Source organism: Pezoporus wallicus, unplaced genomic scaffold (genome assembly GCF_028554395.1).
Source record: "Pezoporus wallicus isolate ANWC-B61680 ecotype Strahan unplaced genomic scaffold, APGP_CSIRO_Pwel_v1 contig_4161, whole genome shotgun sequence".
Lineage (NCBI taxonomy): Eukaryota > Metazoa > Chordata > Aves > Psittaciformes > Psittacidae > Pezoporus > Pezoporus wallicus.
The window spans coordinates 2,821,430-2,840,201 of NW_026639584.1; the positions used below are offsets into that span (position 1 = coordinate 2,821,430).

General features: G+C 37.6%; 1 protein-coding gene across 6 annotated transcripts in view; it reads right to left on the bottom strand.

Moving 5' to 3' along the window:
• The window catches only part of TENM2 (teneurin transmembrane protein 2), a 679,035-nt gene that overhangs the window by 70,178 nt on the left and 590,085 nt on the right, over positions 1-18,772 (bottom strand). For 5 of the 6 annotated variants that reach the window (XM_057415146.1, XM_057415150.1, XM_057415151.1 and 2 more), the window contains 3 exons: positions 18,540-18,734; positions 13,180-13,380; positions 11,086-11,298 (listed from right to left, as the gene is read on the bottom strand). In XM_057415146.1, coding sequence (XP_057271129.1) covers positions 11,086-11,298; positions 13,180-13,380; positions 18,540-18,734 — 609 coding nt within the window. The remainder of the gene's footprint in view (positions 1-11,085; positions 11,299-13,179; positions 13,381-18,539; positions 18,735-18,772) is intronic. The other variant, XM_057415147.1, reaches the window with a different exon arrangement.

Genomic DNA, 18,772 nt, shown 5'->3' on the forward strand with positions numbered 1-18,772 from the left:
CAAGAGTAACACAGCTATATGTTTCTGAGGCGTCTGGTTCATAACCAGCTCTGTAGCGGAATAATGCAGAAGCAATGAGTGCAGAGCTATTTACATAAGCTTAACATTTTCTGTAGTGTAACACTGACCTAGTATCTCCTTCAAGAAACTACTGCCCTCTCAGCCTTCACACACAGAGTGACCATGACTCTAATAACCTGTTCTCAAACATGGAAAGCTTCCTCCATTCTAAATCAATATTTCTGACTTATTTGGAGGGAAAAGAGGATTCAAATATTCCCAGGACACAATGAAGATATGTATGGACTGGCTTCATGATAAAGAATCAATTAATAACAATCCAAGGGAGACCGTAACAAAAGGCAATTTTACTCCTAGTTTCCAAAGAAGACAACAAAAAGATGGATTGGATCTAAAAATGTGTGTCACTGTACTTCCCCCCCCCCCCCCAATCAACTGTCTATTAACAATGCTGCATGGTGAGCAATGCCAACCCTCATTTCATATTCCTAACAAACTCCTATGCAGTGATTTTCTGTCTTAAGCCTAAACCATCTTTTTTCTTTTTTTGCCTATTTGAAACCAGAAAAGGCACATTGCTATTACCTTTCCTGTACTGTAACAAATTAGCCTGGAAAAAAAATGTAAGGAGTAAAAGAAATCAGAATCTGTTAACATTTAACAAATTCATGTTGTGCTTCCACTTTCCAGCAGTAAATAATGATCCACGGCTTTCTGCTTTCAGTAATATTTTTGTTGTTCAAATGCAGGGGATTCTGCAATTTAAAACTTAGAGAATATAGGGAAGATACACCCAGCTTCTCTAAGTGCTTCATTCTAGGCACACTATCTTCCATTGTAAACCTGTATGTTATAATGCTAATTCCTCTACTAATTTCAGAGAGAGGTGATCTGTAACCCAGCACGTACACATTTTGCCCAGCTTTATTAACTGGAAAGCAAATAAGTCAGAAGAGTTTATGTTTAAAATGTACTGCAAAGTGGATGGCAACATGCTACATTAGGAACCGCGTTCTACTGTGTGGTAATCCCAGTGGTTAAAACAAGAAGTCAATTCTCTCATCTGTACTAATGTGTCTCTGGTTTTAAGAGAATCAGCATCTTCTGGGACATTCAGGGGTTTGTGTTTGTGCACACTGGATTTACAAAAATATCTTCAGAGGTATTTGTGAGTAACTCATTCCAAGAGAAGCTCAGCAATCCCTTTTGATTCCAACAATTGGAAAATTACAGTGTTTGAAGCAGGAATACTTTTAAGATCAATAAATCGCAATGTTCTACCAGGTAAACATTCTATTCCTAAACTGATTGTTTTCCTGGTTTTTGTTTTTAATTTGTTCTTTTGGGTAATTGTCTTCTAAGTGTTGTTTCTAGCCTAAAATCATAACCTAGCAAGATTTTCACTATAAACTGATTTAGTTTTTAATTAAAAATAATGGCTTTTAATCATGACTACACTATTAGATTTTTTTCTTAGATAACAAGGCTATTATCACTACTATTTCCTTCACAACAGGGACTGCATCTTGATGCACTGTGGTTCCTAAGCTCAGTGTTTCAATGCTCTGAAAAACTGACTGTTTGAAGGCAAATTAAGGCATATTTGGCCTAGATGCATTATGAAACTTACTCATCTGTCACACTCATCAGTAACTTTACTCTTTGAACATCTACCTAAAAAATTCTCACCTGCAACTTTATAATTAACTGGAATGAATACAGAAGAGAATCATCTTTACTTTCTCTGGGTTTCTGTAAAAAATATATTAAGATGTTAAAAGTGTATATACTTTTTAATTATATGAAAGTTTCACTATCAGCTCATGTAGTTCAGTCTACCCTAATAATTCCAGAACATTTAGGAAGAAATACTTAAACCTTTCCTTGCAGCTGTTGTGTATGGTATCTTATTTTACAGCATTTTAAAAACAGGCCATAGTCTCTTGATGCCAAGTGGATCAACCTGCCCCGTGCTGGACTGTAAAAAACTGTGAATAGAAACTAAAACCACAATGGGATTAGGAAAAAGCAGTAAGCCCTGACATTGACTGGAAGTTTGACAAAATTATGGTTCCCCACTTACAGAGTGCAGGAAACACACAGCCTTTTAAAAGGCATTGTACAGAGGAGAAAATACAAATGAGTTGGGTAGGACTCAGGTGCCATTATGCAAACCATGTTTGAGAGAATGCAGAAACTCTTTTACACTTGAACATCTGGGACTCACTGCATGGCTCCCAATAACCAATGAGACAGCACAGGAAAAGGCAACGAATGCCAGATGTTAGATATCAGTTATGGGCCATAGAACAGCCTCATTACAGTAAGGCAGGAGTAAAAGTATCTTTGTAGTAGAATAGGAGGGAGCAGAGCTTTACATAAGCAGACAGACATGTCATCTCTGCCTAAATTTTCATTAGGGATGACGTTATGATCCATGTCGCACTGAAGTCTTTGTGAAGGCAAAAGTTGCTACTTTTCCAGGAAATCCGCTTAAGTGTTTACAAGAGGTACTCGCTTGTTGTGAAACATTCAAGCGTGTAACACCCAGTGCTAAGGGTCATCTCTCAGATTTTAAAATCTTCAAGGAATAGCTGGACCATGAATATCCTTTCTGCTCTACTCCTGTAACTGACTGAAGAGAAAACAAGGATAAATACACTACCTTAATTTCTCATGTCCCACTTTTCCTTTGGCTTTTAGTTCTATGACTGTGAACTGCTGGTAGACCCCAGTACTCCTTTGTCTCTGTCCCAGCATGGGTGTGACAGAATGAGATGGGCAATTATATGTCAATCAATCCTGTATCACTGAAAACACTACAGTAGTATGTGCTGGATACTGTAGAGATCTACACACCTAGTTACAATTTTCATGGCAGCTATAAATCAGGTAATAATGACTCAGGCATTACTCCAACTACCTGCACTTTCAACATCCAGAGATGAACACGGACCATGCCCTCACACCTGAATGCTTTCAAGAACATGTAAGTTTGTATTTAGCTCTTACATTGCAGTTACCTAAATAGTGTTTGTAATTTCTTTGGGCAAATGAGATGTATATGAGATATATAATCTACATTACATGATTATACCTGCTGGACAGAAAACTTTGCTTCTTTTTATATATATAAATAAACTATATCTAAAATGGAACAGACTGAGGCTGCCTACAAGAATAATCTCCAGAAGCGAGATTATCCTAATAAGCATTTCCTAAGCAGGTCAGAATAGGGATGGAAAGAAAGAACAAGAGAAAAGAGCCGAATAACATATATTTCATAAAAACTTTGTTCAATGAGAATGGCTCAGAATACCTCATAGCTGGTACCTGAACATGGCCCTGTATTCCATTCTTAAGATCTTTTTCAAAATTGCCTGAGTAGGGCTTTTAGTGAAAGAAGGATGTATCAATATTCAACATCAGTGTATTTCATCCTCAGCGAGTAGCTGCTGCATAGAAGATAACTGACAGTTTAAAGAGAAAGCTTTCAACAGTTTCATTTTTTCCCCAAAGCCCCAAGTAGATCACACAGCAAAATCCTGCACTGACACTTCAGAGATGCTACTGACACTATTATTTCCTTTTTCTTTCTGGCATTAATATTTTTAATACAACATTAAACTAAGAAAATATTAAGTAGAGAATTTCAAAAGCATCAAGTATCTTAGGAAGACAAGCTTCTAACTTCTAATGCATCCTACTGTTAATTTGATACTAAATGACAGGAAGCTGAAAAGGTAAAGCCTTGCATCTGAATTGTTATTCCATAGAGTTTGCAGCAGTCAGACGAAACACATTTGGCTTTATTTGCATCTTCAAGCATGAAATATTACGTGAAACTGAAACTGAAGTTATAAGAATTATACCTTGAGAATGTATAAGCAAGAATGAAAGCAATTAAGGGAAAGATATCTTTAACAAGAACACTATCAGCAGGCCTCAAAAGGATGGGAAGACATTGTTCTCTTTTGTATTTGTTTCTGAGGAAGTCTAAATATTATCTATATGTATATACATATATATTTCTCAAGATCAGGCACTACCTTCTATCTCTATACAATCCATGTCGCTGACCTCTCACAAGCATTCCCATGTCTGCTGTTTTGTATCCAGCAACACCATGTAATTCACTCACTTGCTGAAGCTGTGCTTGACACCACAGGGTACAAAATAACACAGAAAACATTATCTGTGGAAGAAGAGAAGATTGCCTGATGCTGGGAATACTCCTATGAACAGCAAAATCAGCTTTGCCCTTTCAAAAGTTAGATCAGCTGCCTGATTGATTGCCTTCCCCCTCTTTCTGTGGTCTTTTAAGAGTTCAAGAATTGGCTGGAAAATCAATATAACTCATGGTGAAGCCCCTCCAAAAGGAGAAAGAAAAGAAATCTGATTTTAGTTTAGGAAACTATTCACCAGTATCTGCTGGGTGCATCTTTTAAGTACCAGACAAAATGCAGGAAGCCTTGCTGAAAAAATGCTCATTAAATTTTTGGGGCTAGAAAGGGAAGAAGTAAGGTCATGTTCTGCAAATATCCTATACAAAGAGAAAGAAAAAAGCCACTCAAGTGTTTTGACGCTGCACTGTGACATATTTCAATCATTTACAGGAAACCTTCAGCAATGAATGCAAACAGGAAAGTTCTTCCTCATGAATAAGCTTGCCTTTTAGCCAAAAAAAGATCCCCAGCTGCCCTGTGTAAATTCTGCAAAGGAATTCTGTTTCTGAATTCCCTGAAAGTCAAACCACTCTCACTCTACACAAATCTCTACCTAGAATATTTCCCTCCAAATATATATTGTTGGCTATCTTGCTCAGCTATGATAAAGTTAAGAGGATGCATATGGTAGTTTTGGATTCCTTAGTGCTACAGAAATTGTTCAGGAAGTGTACTTATCCTTTATAAACAAAATTAACGTGTGTTTTAGTTATTGGGATAGGAATTTACAAAGTTACAAATCCAAAACAAAAATCCAAACCAAGAGCTATTTACACTGTGTGTAATCTGGCAACTCTACAGATTCCATCTCCAAATGCAGAATTTTGGGGGTGAAATAAAAGATAACATGTTCACAAAACAACAAAGAACCCCAATAGCAAATGTAGCTGGAAAGGACCAAAAGCATCATCTTCCCAGGAAGAAATGCCTAATTGCTTCTTTATCAGAACCTGCATCTCTACTGAAGCATGGTGATGTTGGACTAGATGACCACTTGTCTAACTGACCAGTACATTTCCTTGGGTTTAGTTACACAATGTAATATGATACAACATACATGACCAAAGTGTCTCTTTGGTCATGTAAGGAAAACTTCAGGTAAGGAAAACCACCTGATGAGCCTCTTTCTGCTTGCATGAAGGAAATGTAAATTGCATGCAGAGAATGACAGAAATCGTTGAGAATCTCTCAGATTACTTTATGAGGCATCTGCTATTCTCCTGCTTTGGTGGAGACACACATGGGGGAAATCATCACATGAAAGCTGGACACCACATACCTGAAAAACTGCATCACAGATGTGCTTATCATGAAACCTGCTACCAGGTGCAAAGACAAGTGCATAACTGTACTGTTCAGGTGATGAACCTGAATCTGCAGGTACAGCCAATGTCTCTAACATTTTTGGACGTATCATATGTATTACCAACATATTCCTATATCATCAGCAATCAAAAGTGGTCATGACTCAAATATTCTATGCATTTTTCAAATGAAATGAAAAGATGTATTCCTCCCTCTCCAGAGAATGCAATCTAAATTTCTATCAGTGTCATTAGAGGGGTTTTTATGCCTTGATAGGTTATAAACTGTTACAGATTAATTTTAAGCTAGAAGTGCATCAGAGAAGTCTAATATATCCAGCTCCTTCTAAATTGCTCCTTGTCAGATCCGATGGCTTTCCTCTGTCTCCTCCCACACACTTTCCATCTCTCCTGAAAATTGCCTCATCTTTGAATCATTACTGTTGTAATTACAACAAGAAAAATCAGTAGTAGAAGAAAAAAATCTTTTACACAGAGAGCATTATCCTGGACAAAAATATCCTGCTGTATCCAAAGATAACACAATGGCGCATTATTAATGTTTCTATTGATTACTGACTTCATGCTAAGATGAAAATCTAAACCTTTGCACTTTGTATGTGGTATTCCTTCCAGCTGACAAAAAAAATAGAAACATGACCGAAAGCTGGAAAGGGCAAAGCCATCCCAAAACACTCGGGGAGGAGGGGGTGTGTGTGGATTTTAGTAAACATTTGGTTTAGTAAAACCAGAGGTGGAATAGCATCCCCCCAGTGTGCAGTTAGGCAAGTCTTGGTGCTTTGAAGGGTGAAAATCTGAGGTATTTATCTACTGGGTGCAATATTTGCTCTTTGGATGTTTCAGAATGGCTCGATATATACATTGACAACCCATTGTTCTGCAAATACAGAACACACAGATTAGTCTCCTTGTTTGGATAAATGTTTGATTTACTTCTAAGAAAGAGCAGTGTTAGATTCTTGAAGGGGATGACAGTACAAATCTTACCATAGGCCATTATAAAATAAAGTACTTGGAATGAATGCTTCCTCGTCACTTCAAAGCAGACTGGAAGCAAGCTCATACAGTTCAATGACTTTCTAGTCAGCACAGGAGGATGAATTACCTCTGCTGTTCCTGGCAGAGCTTTGTCTAATTTGTATTTAAAAGCTCCGTTGATGAGGATTCCACAACTTGCTGTTTTTCAGTTACCTTACAAGGTTTTTCCTAACACATAACCCAAATCTCCCATACCGAAACTTGAACTTCTTATAGCAGTCATCCTGGACAGGGTGTCCTCTCTGTTTTCCCACATGTTCTTATGTGTCTGAAAATTTTAGGTAATTTTCCAAAGGATCCTGGATCTTTAAAATCTTGCTTCTTTATTCAAGGCCCTGGGAACATAGAAGGTAAGGCATAGGGCTAACAGAGATTTCCAGATCCTTTTTTTACTAAGGAACATGTCCTACCATTTGACATCTTCAGCAGAGAGGCCAAGGACTCAGGGCAGGACAGAGAGTGGCAGATCCCCACCTCTGGAGTTAGATTCAAGAAAGCAGCAGCAAGGCCAAAGCAGTGTTGGGTTTATGGTTGGACTCAATGATCTTGAGGGCCTTTTCTGACCTAATCAATTCTAAGCAGAGTCTGCAGAGATGTACACATCACCCTGCCTGTGTTTTGCCCAGGAGGCAGATAGCTGCAGGCTCAGCTTCTATTGCTGTCAAGGCAGGGATAGCTCATTTGCTATTAAATAGCCTTGACTACAACCTTTTGCCACTTACTATCTGGAAGCAGGAATGCTTAACTGACATCTAATGTAGTATGTGAGCAGATAAGAGTAAAGCTTTGGGAATATGACAGATACCACCAAGAAAACCTCATGTATCTCCTTCAGGTGAAAGCTCACTTTATAAGATATGTTTGCAGACGTCCACATTTCACTCTTAAATATTTAGAATTAAACCCTTATTTCACTGGTCTCACAGCAAGATTTTTACCAGTGACTTAAGAGTTGTATTTCATGCTGCAGCAATATGAATAACAGAGGGTGTTAAACTTTTAAAATGGTATTTTTTGATGTTTCAAAAGATCTCTGTATATATCACACTTTTCTTAGTGTACTATCCTGACAGCATATATGGAGAAGATTCTCAACAATACTTTAAAAACAACAATTTGAAACATCTAAATATTATTTTCAGTGACAGTAACAGATCTGTGTTGTAACAGCTTTAACAACACTCAGATAATTCAAGCAAGAGCTAAATCCTCCATCATAAAATTCCAGCATGAAATCAGTTCAAGATTTAGCAACTGCTATACCTTAGTCATTTGCTTTGTTATTAGTTTTCCAATATTTTTTTCCTTCTCTACATTACCCTCTATTATTTAGTTATAACTTCCTCCATAATTGCAATCAATGAATACTAATCACTTAATAAACATATCCTGACAGGTCTATTTTTGCACTGGGAAAAGATTCATTTTCTTTATCATCACTCCAGTAAGCAATCTTTCTTCTTTACCTGAAGTAGCAAAGTGAAATATAGTGCCTGGTGTAAAGTTCTGCTCTGCTGCATACAGCATCTGAGCAAGAGCAGACACCACTCCTTGCATTTTTCAATTATCTGGATAGAGATTTATCAAAATCTGTGCAACGTGGAATTTGCATTCTCTGATACTTATATGTAATTCTGTTGGTACACGTGGGTAAAACCTGCTTTGCCCAAACAGCTTGTGAACACTCAGCTAACAGTGGCGTTCAGGGAGACTGTTCACAATATTTTTCTTAAAATGCAAGTATTGCAGAGAGAAACTGCATTTTTGTTACATGTTTTGAGCTTAGATACTCAACACTGACACACCAAAGAGTGTGCAATCTGTCATGTCTCTATACAAAGGCCTAATTTGATATGGAGTAAAATATCCTGAGTGAAGTTGGATACCTGCAGGTCACTATAATGATTTCTTTTCTACTGACTTAATATACCACATGAAACTGGTAAAGAAAGACAAAGAAAAGAGAAGTATTTTTGTTTGTATATAGAAACCTGTTTTTTTCCTCACAAATTAGATAATCTTGTTTTCAGTGGGCTTTGCCTGAAGCCACTGAAATCAAAGCAAGTTTTTCTACTGATTGCAGATTTGCATTTCTCATGTTATCTTTTTAGGTGGATACTCCTTAGTGAGTAATTCTGACATTAAATGGTCTGCCAACCTTTCAGCTGAAAGGAAAACCACTGAGGGAAATTTCTACATTAAAATGAGTTTCCATAAACTTTAAGTCCCCTTTAGCTCTTCACACTAAGATTTAAAACATCTTGAGCAATGCATCCTTGCTTCTGATTCACTGTAAGGACAAATTTTCCAGTGGTATCTCCTAGCATTTTTTGTACAAATACTGACCAAAATTACTTTTACCAGCCTTATCCTCCAAACTCTCTCTCTTTCAGCCCCACATAACAGAAACTGGTGGGATCAAACTGAGCTGTCCCTCTGAACTGAACTCCATTTCTGGCATCATGCTCTGTGCTTCTGTAAATGGCCTCACAATCAGGCCTCACGAGATGAGCGTATGGAAATTCCTACCAATTTTTCTGCAGACCCACATTCAGTTTCAAGGAAATCTTTCTAATACATACTAAACAAAAAAAGGCTATGCATATTTTAACCATTTTAGCAGTGTCGCCCTTCCTCTGAAAAGAAGAACTGATAATATGTAACAGTAATGGGGAAAATACTGCTTTCACAGCTCTAAAATTAGACTAAAAATCTCACTTGAGAGTTCACTAGTTGAGCTTGTAATTTTCAGCATTCTTTCAAGGTATCAGTACAAGAACACTTTTTGTGTGCACAGTAATGAAGACTTTAAATGTACTAATTACTTCTAAACATAGGCATATTACTAGGAGATGATAAATCAAAACAAATTTTGTGCAAAGCAGCAACTTTTAAAATAAGCAATTATTACACAACTTAATGCAAAGAAAAATTTATATTCTAGGCATTTTGTGAGGATCAGGGAAGCACTTAACATGAAAACAAAATGCCTGGATTAATCTAGCAGAGATATGTTGATATGATGAAAGTCAGAAAGCAATTGTGAAAAAACACTCTGCATCTCTGCTGGTCACAAAGTGTTCAGTCATAAAAGCTTTGATTTAAAGCATATTAGCAGAGTGTGGTGGAAGCATGCAGCACCACAGCATCAAAGGATACGCCCCCAAATGATGTACATTTTGGTTTTAATTCTTTCCAATAAAAGCATACTTTTAGTTTCCAACTCATGTGTATTAGAAATGGTTTGTATATCCAGGAAATCAGAGGGGAATGACAAACAAAGACAGTTTGAGGGATGCAGGAATCTCATCATACTTTTAAGCAAAGAAATAACAATTCACTTGTAATAGGACTGTCCCATTAAGGTCCCTGATTGCCATGAAAATCTCAATTGACCTATTCCTTTGTTAAACTTACCACTTTAAGATAGCTAAAACAATATGACCTTGTCTTTGGAGTTACTAGGCTTTTTTTAAGGTATACCTTAATCCTCCAAAAATTCCTTGGAGAAAAATACATTGCGTGAATCTCACATTGTCTCAGGAGCTGGATACTCTTGTTCCAGGTAATTTTGCTCAGACTTCTCAGAAGAAAAGTGATCACTCAGAATTTCCCATTTTTTATTACAGCATAGGGAAAATAACAATGCTCTCCTTTGTTGTCAGTAACTTTACAAAATCATCCAAATACACTACCTGACTGCTTGTAGAGACAAAATGAAGAACTCCATTTAGGAACAGTTAATTCCTCTTCAGAATAGATCTTCAAGCATGGTAATTGAGAGGATAGACCATTGTTGCTTTGTGTAAGTATAACCTTTTTGAACTTCCCAGGCTGACACATCACAGCTGAGCTGCAGCCGTGTTAGTCACGGCACTCTGCGTGAGGCCAGTGCTGTACTGAGCAGCACGCCATTAGGAAAGGGTACAGCAGCATGCTGCCCTACCGACAGGCCCTCTCATGCTGGGACTGTCTATATGCAAACACCATGCCCACTGCCACAGCACAGCACAGGAGAAGGCGAGGGAGCTATTTTTGTTACACCAGGAACACTTATTCCTCCCCAAGTTGACCCCTGCTCTGTGTGGTGATGGTGGTTATGTGTTTTAAATGTGATGTATAATAGCAGGAGAGCACTGATGCATCAGCCCAGGAAATTAAAAAAGATGCCATTCACACAAAGGAATGTTTAGTTAAGTTTGAAAATCTTGGCTCAGATGATACTGTGATGGACCATTTGTTACATCTTTACTTACTAACATTCATTTACTGTGGAATTTGTTCTTGGGTTTTTTTTCTCTGCAAATCAATTTGTTGCTGATTTTAAATGATTCCAAGAGCTTTCTTAATTTCACCCAACACATTTTGAGTCAAAGATGATATTTGAAAGCACTAGGGTCCTTAAAGGAACAGCCTATTACAATACACAACAGTAACTATGTCTCTACGATTTATGAAAAGAAAGCAATATGTGCCTGTTTCGGTGCCTGTCGTTTGCCTACCAATGGTGCAGTGTTCCCCATTCCAGCCCTCTCTGCATTCACATTTCCCATCTTTACAAGTTCCGTGCTCTGTACAACGGGGATGACACACACGCTGGTCACACGCCTCTCCTGTCCACCCTTCTTCACAGCGACATGCTCCACCAATGCATACCCCGTGGGTGCCACAGTCCACGGAGCACACTTCTGGGGGGAGAAAAGAATAAAGGTTACATGGCAATGGGGCAGAAGCAGCAACCTAGTCAAGAAGGAAAAAGAGAACAAGACAGGTATGCTTTTGCTGAAAACCATATGCTGTCAAAAGCTGACTGTTCACATTCTGATTGAAACTGGCATTTAACTTCTGCTTAAAACCAAACTGAATGGTACGAAAAAGTTGTTGCTGGACAGACTGCCGTAAAGCTACATCCCCCATTCAAATGCAAACCTCAAATTCCTCAACACCTGCAGCAGTGAAAAAGGGGAGAACACAGCTCTATTTTACCCAGACCTAGACCTCTGGTAATCTTGACACAGACGCTGATTTGCAAAGAATGAGAGTGAAACTCACCTAAAACTCACTCAGCAGAGAACAGTGACAATTCAGGGTCACCTGGACTCTAGGAGTGACTAGTAAGACACTTTCAAGAAGTGATTTTTGGAATCCTATTGCTAAGAGTCAGATACTCAGTGTCTCACTCCAAAAATTCTTCTACTGCTCTGCCAGCTGAAGTTGTAGAAAAGTAGAGGGGTCTTTTGCCTCATGCATCATCAAAGACATTGACAGTGAAACTCTCATTCATGAATTTTTCTGGCTCCTGATGCAGGAGCCGGAAAAAAACACATCTTGATATTCACTTCACTGGTGGGGTATTCTAAGTTATTAAACTTAAGAAATAACTGAAAAAGTGTGAAAACTGTAAATATTATTTTGAGATACTTGCTTATGCCCTACAGCTCTGTCTCAAGGTTCAGCTTATGATATAAATGGAAAATTCCCAGCAATTTTTTCCCCACAAATAGAACATTCGCTGTCTTGTCAAAACTGTTGGGTATTGGATTATTTTTTTTTCTCTTTAGCTCCTTCTGTCAGAATAATCAAGTTTTACAACTGTAGGTCTGGAGAGGATGAAATTTTTTAGCCTACACTTTTGTGCCTTTTAGAGTCTCTTGCTCTCATATTATTTTCTTAAATAATACATGTACAACTGGGAAGGGAGAAGTATCTCATAGTTGAAAAGAGATTTTTCTGCTTTGTGATGTTTTTCATCAATGAATAGCATTTTGATGCACAGTAAAGCACCCCCAAAAACATACTCAGTTGTAGTGTTATAATGTTATAAACATACTTATAAATTATGGAAGTTTTCTTTACATATAAATATGTAAAATATAAATTATGGAAGTTTTTTTTTTACAGTTGGGTAAGAGAAGTGAAGCACTTAAGTAGCTTTTTCAGACCTAACGAGAGTCAGTATTAGAATGAAATACAAACTCCTAACCTGCATCCTGCTTGCCCCCCAGCTGGCAGCACCAAATCAAGAGTGTCACAAAAAATAGCATCTAAGATATATACACACTTCTTCCCAACACACTAAACATGACCAAACATGTTCCAAAGACTATGATCTAAATCATGTGCATTTCAAACTCACCACAAATTTTAACAAAATAGGAATATTATTGAAAGGCTGGAGAAGAGAAGGTTTTGGGGAGACCTTATAACAGTCTTACAATACCTAACGGGGGCTACAAGAAAACTGGAGAGGGATATTTTACACGGGCCTGTAGGGACAGAACAGGGGGAATGGCTTTAACCTGCCAGAGAGGAGATTGAGATGAGCTCTTAGGCAGAAGCTCTTCCCTGTGAGGGTGCTGAGGCGCTGGCACAGGGTGCCCAGAGAAGCTGTGGCTGCCCCATCCCTGGCAGTGTTCAAGGCCAGGTTGGACACAGGGGCTTGGAGCAAGCTGCTCTAGTGGAAGGGGTCCCTGCCCATGGCAGGGGTTGGAACTGGGTGAGCTTTAAGGTCCATTCCAATCCAAACCAGGCTGGGATTCTATGAAATCAGGAAAAAATATTGTTCTTACCAACGGAGCAGTCAGGACCCATCCAGTTGGGATCACAGCTACACAGACCTGTGTCAGACAGGTAGGAACCGTGCCCACTGCACTGGTCTGGACACTGGGCTCTGGGAAGCTCGCAATTTATTCCACCCCAGCCTGGGCTGCAGAGACATTCTCCATTCACGCAGACTCCGTGGCTGGAGCACGTTGGATCTAAGCAATCAACTACAGAAAAAAACAAAACCAATGTAGGCAAAGGTCAGTTCACACAATATGATGCTTAGAAAACATGTAGATGAATGCTCTGAAAAGTTTATATCCCTGTCATAAATCAAGCAAATTGAGGTAGTTCTTCAAGTCATATTAACACCTGGTCTGAGAATGGGAAAGCACAAAATAGTTTGTGTTTTACATTGGCTCCAGATAAAACAGGGTGTGACTGAACAATGAGACCGTACTTCAGGATTGCTGTAGGGAAGAAGCACAAAGATTTAAAAATAACACTAATATATATATATATATATAATAAGAGTTCCATACATCAGCCTTCACCTGGGGACATTTCTTCTGAAATACACTGATGTTTCAATGACTCATGTACTGTAGCTGAATAACAAAATAAAAACCCCTAAGTGAAGAAATTGCACTTCTTAAAGGATTTGTTTTTGGAGTACCTTCATCAATACTGCTAGCACTACTACTGAAACGCTGGAGCACTGTGAGAATAACATCATGATGTTCACTTTCAGTAGCTAGAAGTCAAAATATCACTGCCTTTCACTTGCATTCAGACTCCTAAATTATTCAGGCACTTCTGCACCTTTGATTCGTGGTCCATTAGTAGCTCAGCTGTGAAACTCAGAGTCCTAGTTACTTCAACCCATATTTTAACCAGCAGCTAATTCCTCTTGAAGAAAAAAAGAAAAACACATATAGATATGGATTTCATCTTTTCTCAGTCCAGAAACAACAGACTAAGAAGGGAATAAATATAGTTATGCTGGAAAATCCTCGAATGAAGTTTCAGTTGCTCCTTTAATCCTGGTAAATAAAGGAATGTTATGAGTTCCACATAAACTTTATCAGTAATGTCATGGTTTTCCAATCTTTTATCTTATATAATAAATTTGTATAAGCATACTATGCTCTACCACAAATACCAACAGAGAGGCTTTAACCAACTGCCTTTTGCTGTGGAATTGAGGGCCAAGGTCAAATTCATGTCCTGAATAAAATGAATTCATCTCATGACTGGTACATATTAGCTCACAACAGAAGGACCAGGAATGATTGGCATGCTCTCTTGCAGCTCCAGGAAGATCTGAGTTTATAATGAAAATGATTTATCTCTCATCTTTTCCAAATTGATCCTTCTAAATTAAGGCAGAGACATTTTCACTCTACCTTATGTGAACAATGCTTGATCTTTCAAATCTCAACTTTTCTATAAACACAGTGTTGTCAAATTATTTTATGTAGTTGCAGAACATTTAAAGTAAGTATATAGATTAGATACACACAGAGGATTGAGGCAAGCACATTTACAGATACAATAACATGAGTTATCAGAATAGTTTTGACTTTAATTCAGACTACACTAGCACAGGAATAAATTACTATAAAATTTTTAGTAAGAGTATCATTTTAATGACCACACTGCCTATAGGATTTTGTTTGATTGGGTTCTTTTTAAGATTTAATGTTTAGTTAATTGGAAATGAAAACATTATAATGCAATTTCATATTTATAGGTAAACCAAGATTGTTTTGTTCTTCAGCCCAGATAACAACTGATAAATTCATAAACTGTTTTAGATTTTTTGGTTTATGATATTTTAAGGGAAAATGTAAAAGGTGAGATACGCATAGCATTGCATGTGGCAGGACAGCTAACTTTAGGAGATACTGATGAGTCCTAATGTACTCTCCATTTCAGAAATGTATCGTCTTCCCAAATGAAAGTACTAATAAAAGCTATGTGGAGAGTATGACAAATAGCACCTTCTCCTATGTAAATTAACTGCCTTGCCCCTATCCTGAATTAGCTGTTCCTGCAAAAAAGATTTATTTCCAAAGCCTATCAATACCCCTAAGACCCCAATCTCCCTTGTTTTATAGAATAACATACTACCTAACTTTGTTCTTTGTTCTAGACAAATACGCTTTATAGCTGTTTTATTCTATCATATGGGTAAGTAATAGCTTTCAAAGTTTAAATTGAAGAGAGTTTTTAAGAAGGACAGGGAGCTGCTGGAGAGAGTCCAGCGCAGGGCAGCTAAGATGATTAGGGAGTCTTTGAACTCAAATCTTATTCTATTTTAATACATGCTCATAGAGCTATCATCTTGGGCCAGATCCTCAGCTGTTAAAATTAGCATAATGTGATTACCTGCAACAGAACTACACTGCCTTATGCTGCAGAAGTTCTGTCCCTGAGTCTTTAGAAGGGTTTATAATGGTATGTAATAAGGATTTATAAATGGAGCTTCCTTGGTGTTTAAACAAAGGAGAACACGCCTTAGCAAGTAAGTACATTAGACTTAGAACTCATAGCCCCTTGGCAGCTTGGATCATTAGAGCTCATTTAGCATTGGGCTCTCTGTAGGTTTGACAAAAATGGTACTGAAAGCAATTTATATCCCTAAGGACAAAAAAGGAGGTCAAGGAGTTTTCTGAACAATATGTATCATAAAGCCCCCAAAGAGCCATGAATTACACCTACAAAGTTAAATGTCATTGAAAAATGACTTGACCATGAAACTCAGAAGAGAACCACCCTTAACTTCACCTCATTTGGCAATTTCACTTGCCTTCCCCCAAAACAGATTGAATGAAACCTGATAAATACGCCACTTCATCTTGTTTGCAAATTTGTTAATAGAACAACAGTGTTTATGCTGCAAAAATTGTGCATCACAAATATTGACTGTGGTGCCATTTTCATTTCAGGTAAATTGTTTGAACGATATGACCATGATGAATATCAGAAATGAAAAGCTAACGGGAAGAAAAAACATGCTGACCCATTTGTTCTAATTCAATATCCTAGTAGGAAAATGGTGAATAAATCAACTTCTTCAATTCCTTTCGGAAGTTCAAAACAGTAGAGGAGATTTCATATATAATATATATAAATACAGCTATATTTATTTGTATCATTCTGCCATTAGAATGATAGAATTTTAATTTATGCAAAAACTTTTCATAAAGTCCTGGAACTAGAGAGACACCACTTAATGCTATACTTTTTTTCATGTAGCTCTGGAATTAATGTGAGAAATATGTACAGAAGAAATGGAATTTTAGAGTTGATACATGATGGATGTTTTTTGATTTATTTGTAAATTAATGTATTGATTTATGTATTGCCCAATGCTGTATGCAAAAGGTTACTTTAACCTTTCTTTTAATGCTATTGGCCCCTTCTAAGTTTGCAGTCAATCACTCCTGCCTTTGTCATCCTCTTATCTTTTTTTAAAAAACCTCATACTTTCAAGTACAGTGTTGATTAAATAATGTATACCTTTTCACCTCAGATAGCAATTCACCTCTTTCACTGCAAGAGCCTATTTCTCTTACAGGAGTGCTAGAGGATTCAAGATGTCTAGCCCAGATATACCACAGCCATTCTAAACAACTGAAAGCAGAGAGAACTAAAAGTTCCATGCAAGTAGCTGGGAATTAAAATCAAGATGAGGGAGGAATTGCTGACGAGGTAAAATGTACAGAATCAAATGAAAGAAAGACCATTTTAGGCTATCTGCCATAGTCTTTCTAATAATACAAGCATTGATATGACAACACAAAACATGATAAAGTTTATATAATTTAATTAGACTAAGCAAACAATTGCATTTAGTAACAGAAAGAGCTTTTAGGTTCCTTGGGCATAGAGAGTCTTTTCCAACTTAGATTTCAATGAGAATACTAGCTATTGCAAGGCATTTCAGATAATTTTTAGCTATTTCCTATAATCACACACTCAGGGTGAACTGAGAACTCTCAATTCTATCAGGCAAAAGGACATTACAGTATTTTCTGGATACAGCTATAAACGTAACCTATTAAAAACTACAGGAAAACTCTACTGACTTCAACTGAGTTTTGGATTAGGGCTTTAAGAGCCAGTGTTGTGAAGCTTTCCTGGAAGGAGATGACAAGAATGAACCGAAAAACCAGTTGCAGTGTTGGCAACTAGATCCACTAGTGAGGATCCCTGCTTTTTTTTTTTTCCTTTTAGAAAATCAAGTTCACTGAGACTAACGCAAGATCTTGTCCTGCAGTTGATGACTGCAGTCCACACCCAGAGAATACAATCCCTAGTGGTTTAGGTCCCTCTAGTTTTCTTCCCTTTGTTTTCTGATGGGAGAAACAGCTGTTTACTATAGGATAGGATGAAAATTGATACACACGGTGCACAGCTCTGCATCCCACTCAGAATACTCCAGAGAGACTCTTTAGTCCTAAAACAGTGCAGTCCTCAAGCTATCACTTCGAGCTATAAAGTCCTATCACTTCAGTCCTCAAGCTGCTCTGTCTTTTGGAGAATTAATAAGCTCTGGAATGTCATCATAAAGCAGCCTGAACTATTCCTGCTCTGAGGATGTTCCAAGGTATGCTGAACTGTCCATTTAACAATTGGCTGGGGAGTTAAATTCCCCTTTAAAACCATAGTAATATATTTTTAAAAGAAAAGCAATCCAATTTATGTTGCGCATTTTAACACAAACCACTGTGAATAAAAACAATATTGAGCTTAATCTACAACCACATTTGCATGGGTTATTTTGTTAAATTTGCTCATTCTACATACACAAGGAATTGGACACTTTCAGCATGAAGAGCTTTTCTGCATTTAAAGGACACATTGGTTTTGTGCACAATCTCCCTTTCTTTAATCCCATATGACTACAGCTAACAGGAGTAATTTGCCCTACACTAAGTCTAAGTAACATGAATACTTAAGTCTTTGAAATTTGTTTCATCAACTTCTGCATTAATAGTGACTGATACGTTTGTGTGGAGCTGCAGCTATACATTCTGTCTATCGCTGCTATTTATTCCTCTGCATTTCACTTCTAGATTGTTCAATAAATATAATCCATAAGAAAAGATTTATCTTCACTCTTCAGCAAAGGGATTATTCAGGTTTACTTGTGGCAGACATTCTTAATACTGCAAAACAATGTATACAGAAGGCCAGAAGTGTTGTCTGAGCTTTGATCAGTAAAATTGTGAAGGACTTCAATTTTACCCTCTTATACAGTAATCTCCTACACTACTTTTACATTAAAATTTTTATTCTGTTCTTTGATTTTTTATACCCATTAAACAACTCCAAAGCCCACAAAACAAACTCAGAGCAAGGGAAGAAAATGCCCTACCTTCTTCACAGTTTTCTCCTTTATAGCCAACTGAACAGACACAGTTCCCATCGATGCAGGAACCATGACCTCCACATGAGGGATCAATACATTGGCTGATGGGTACATCACATTCTGGACCTTTCCAGCCACTGTAGCATAGGCAGGTGCCTTTAGAGTACTGACCATTGCCACTGCACAGAACTGGGCAAGCAGCTGGAAAGAAAGGAAAGAAAAACAGCATACAGGGTCAT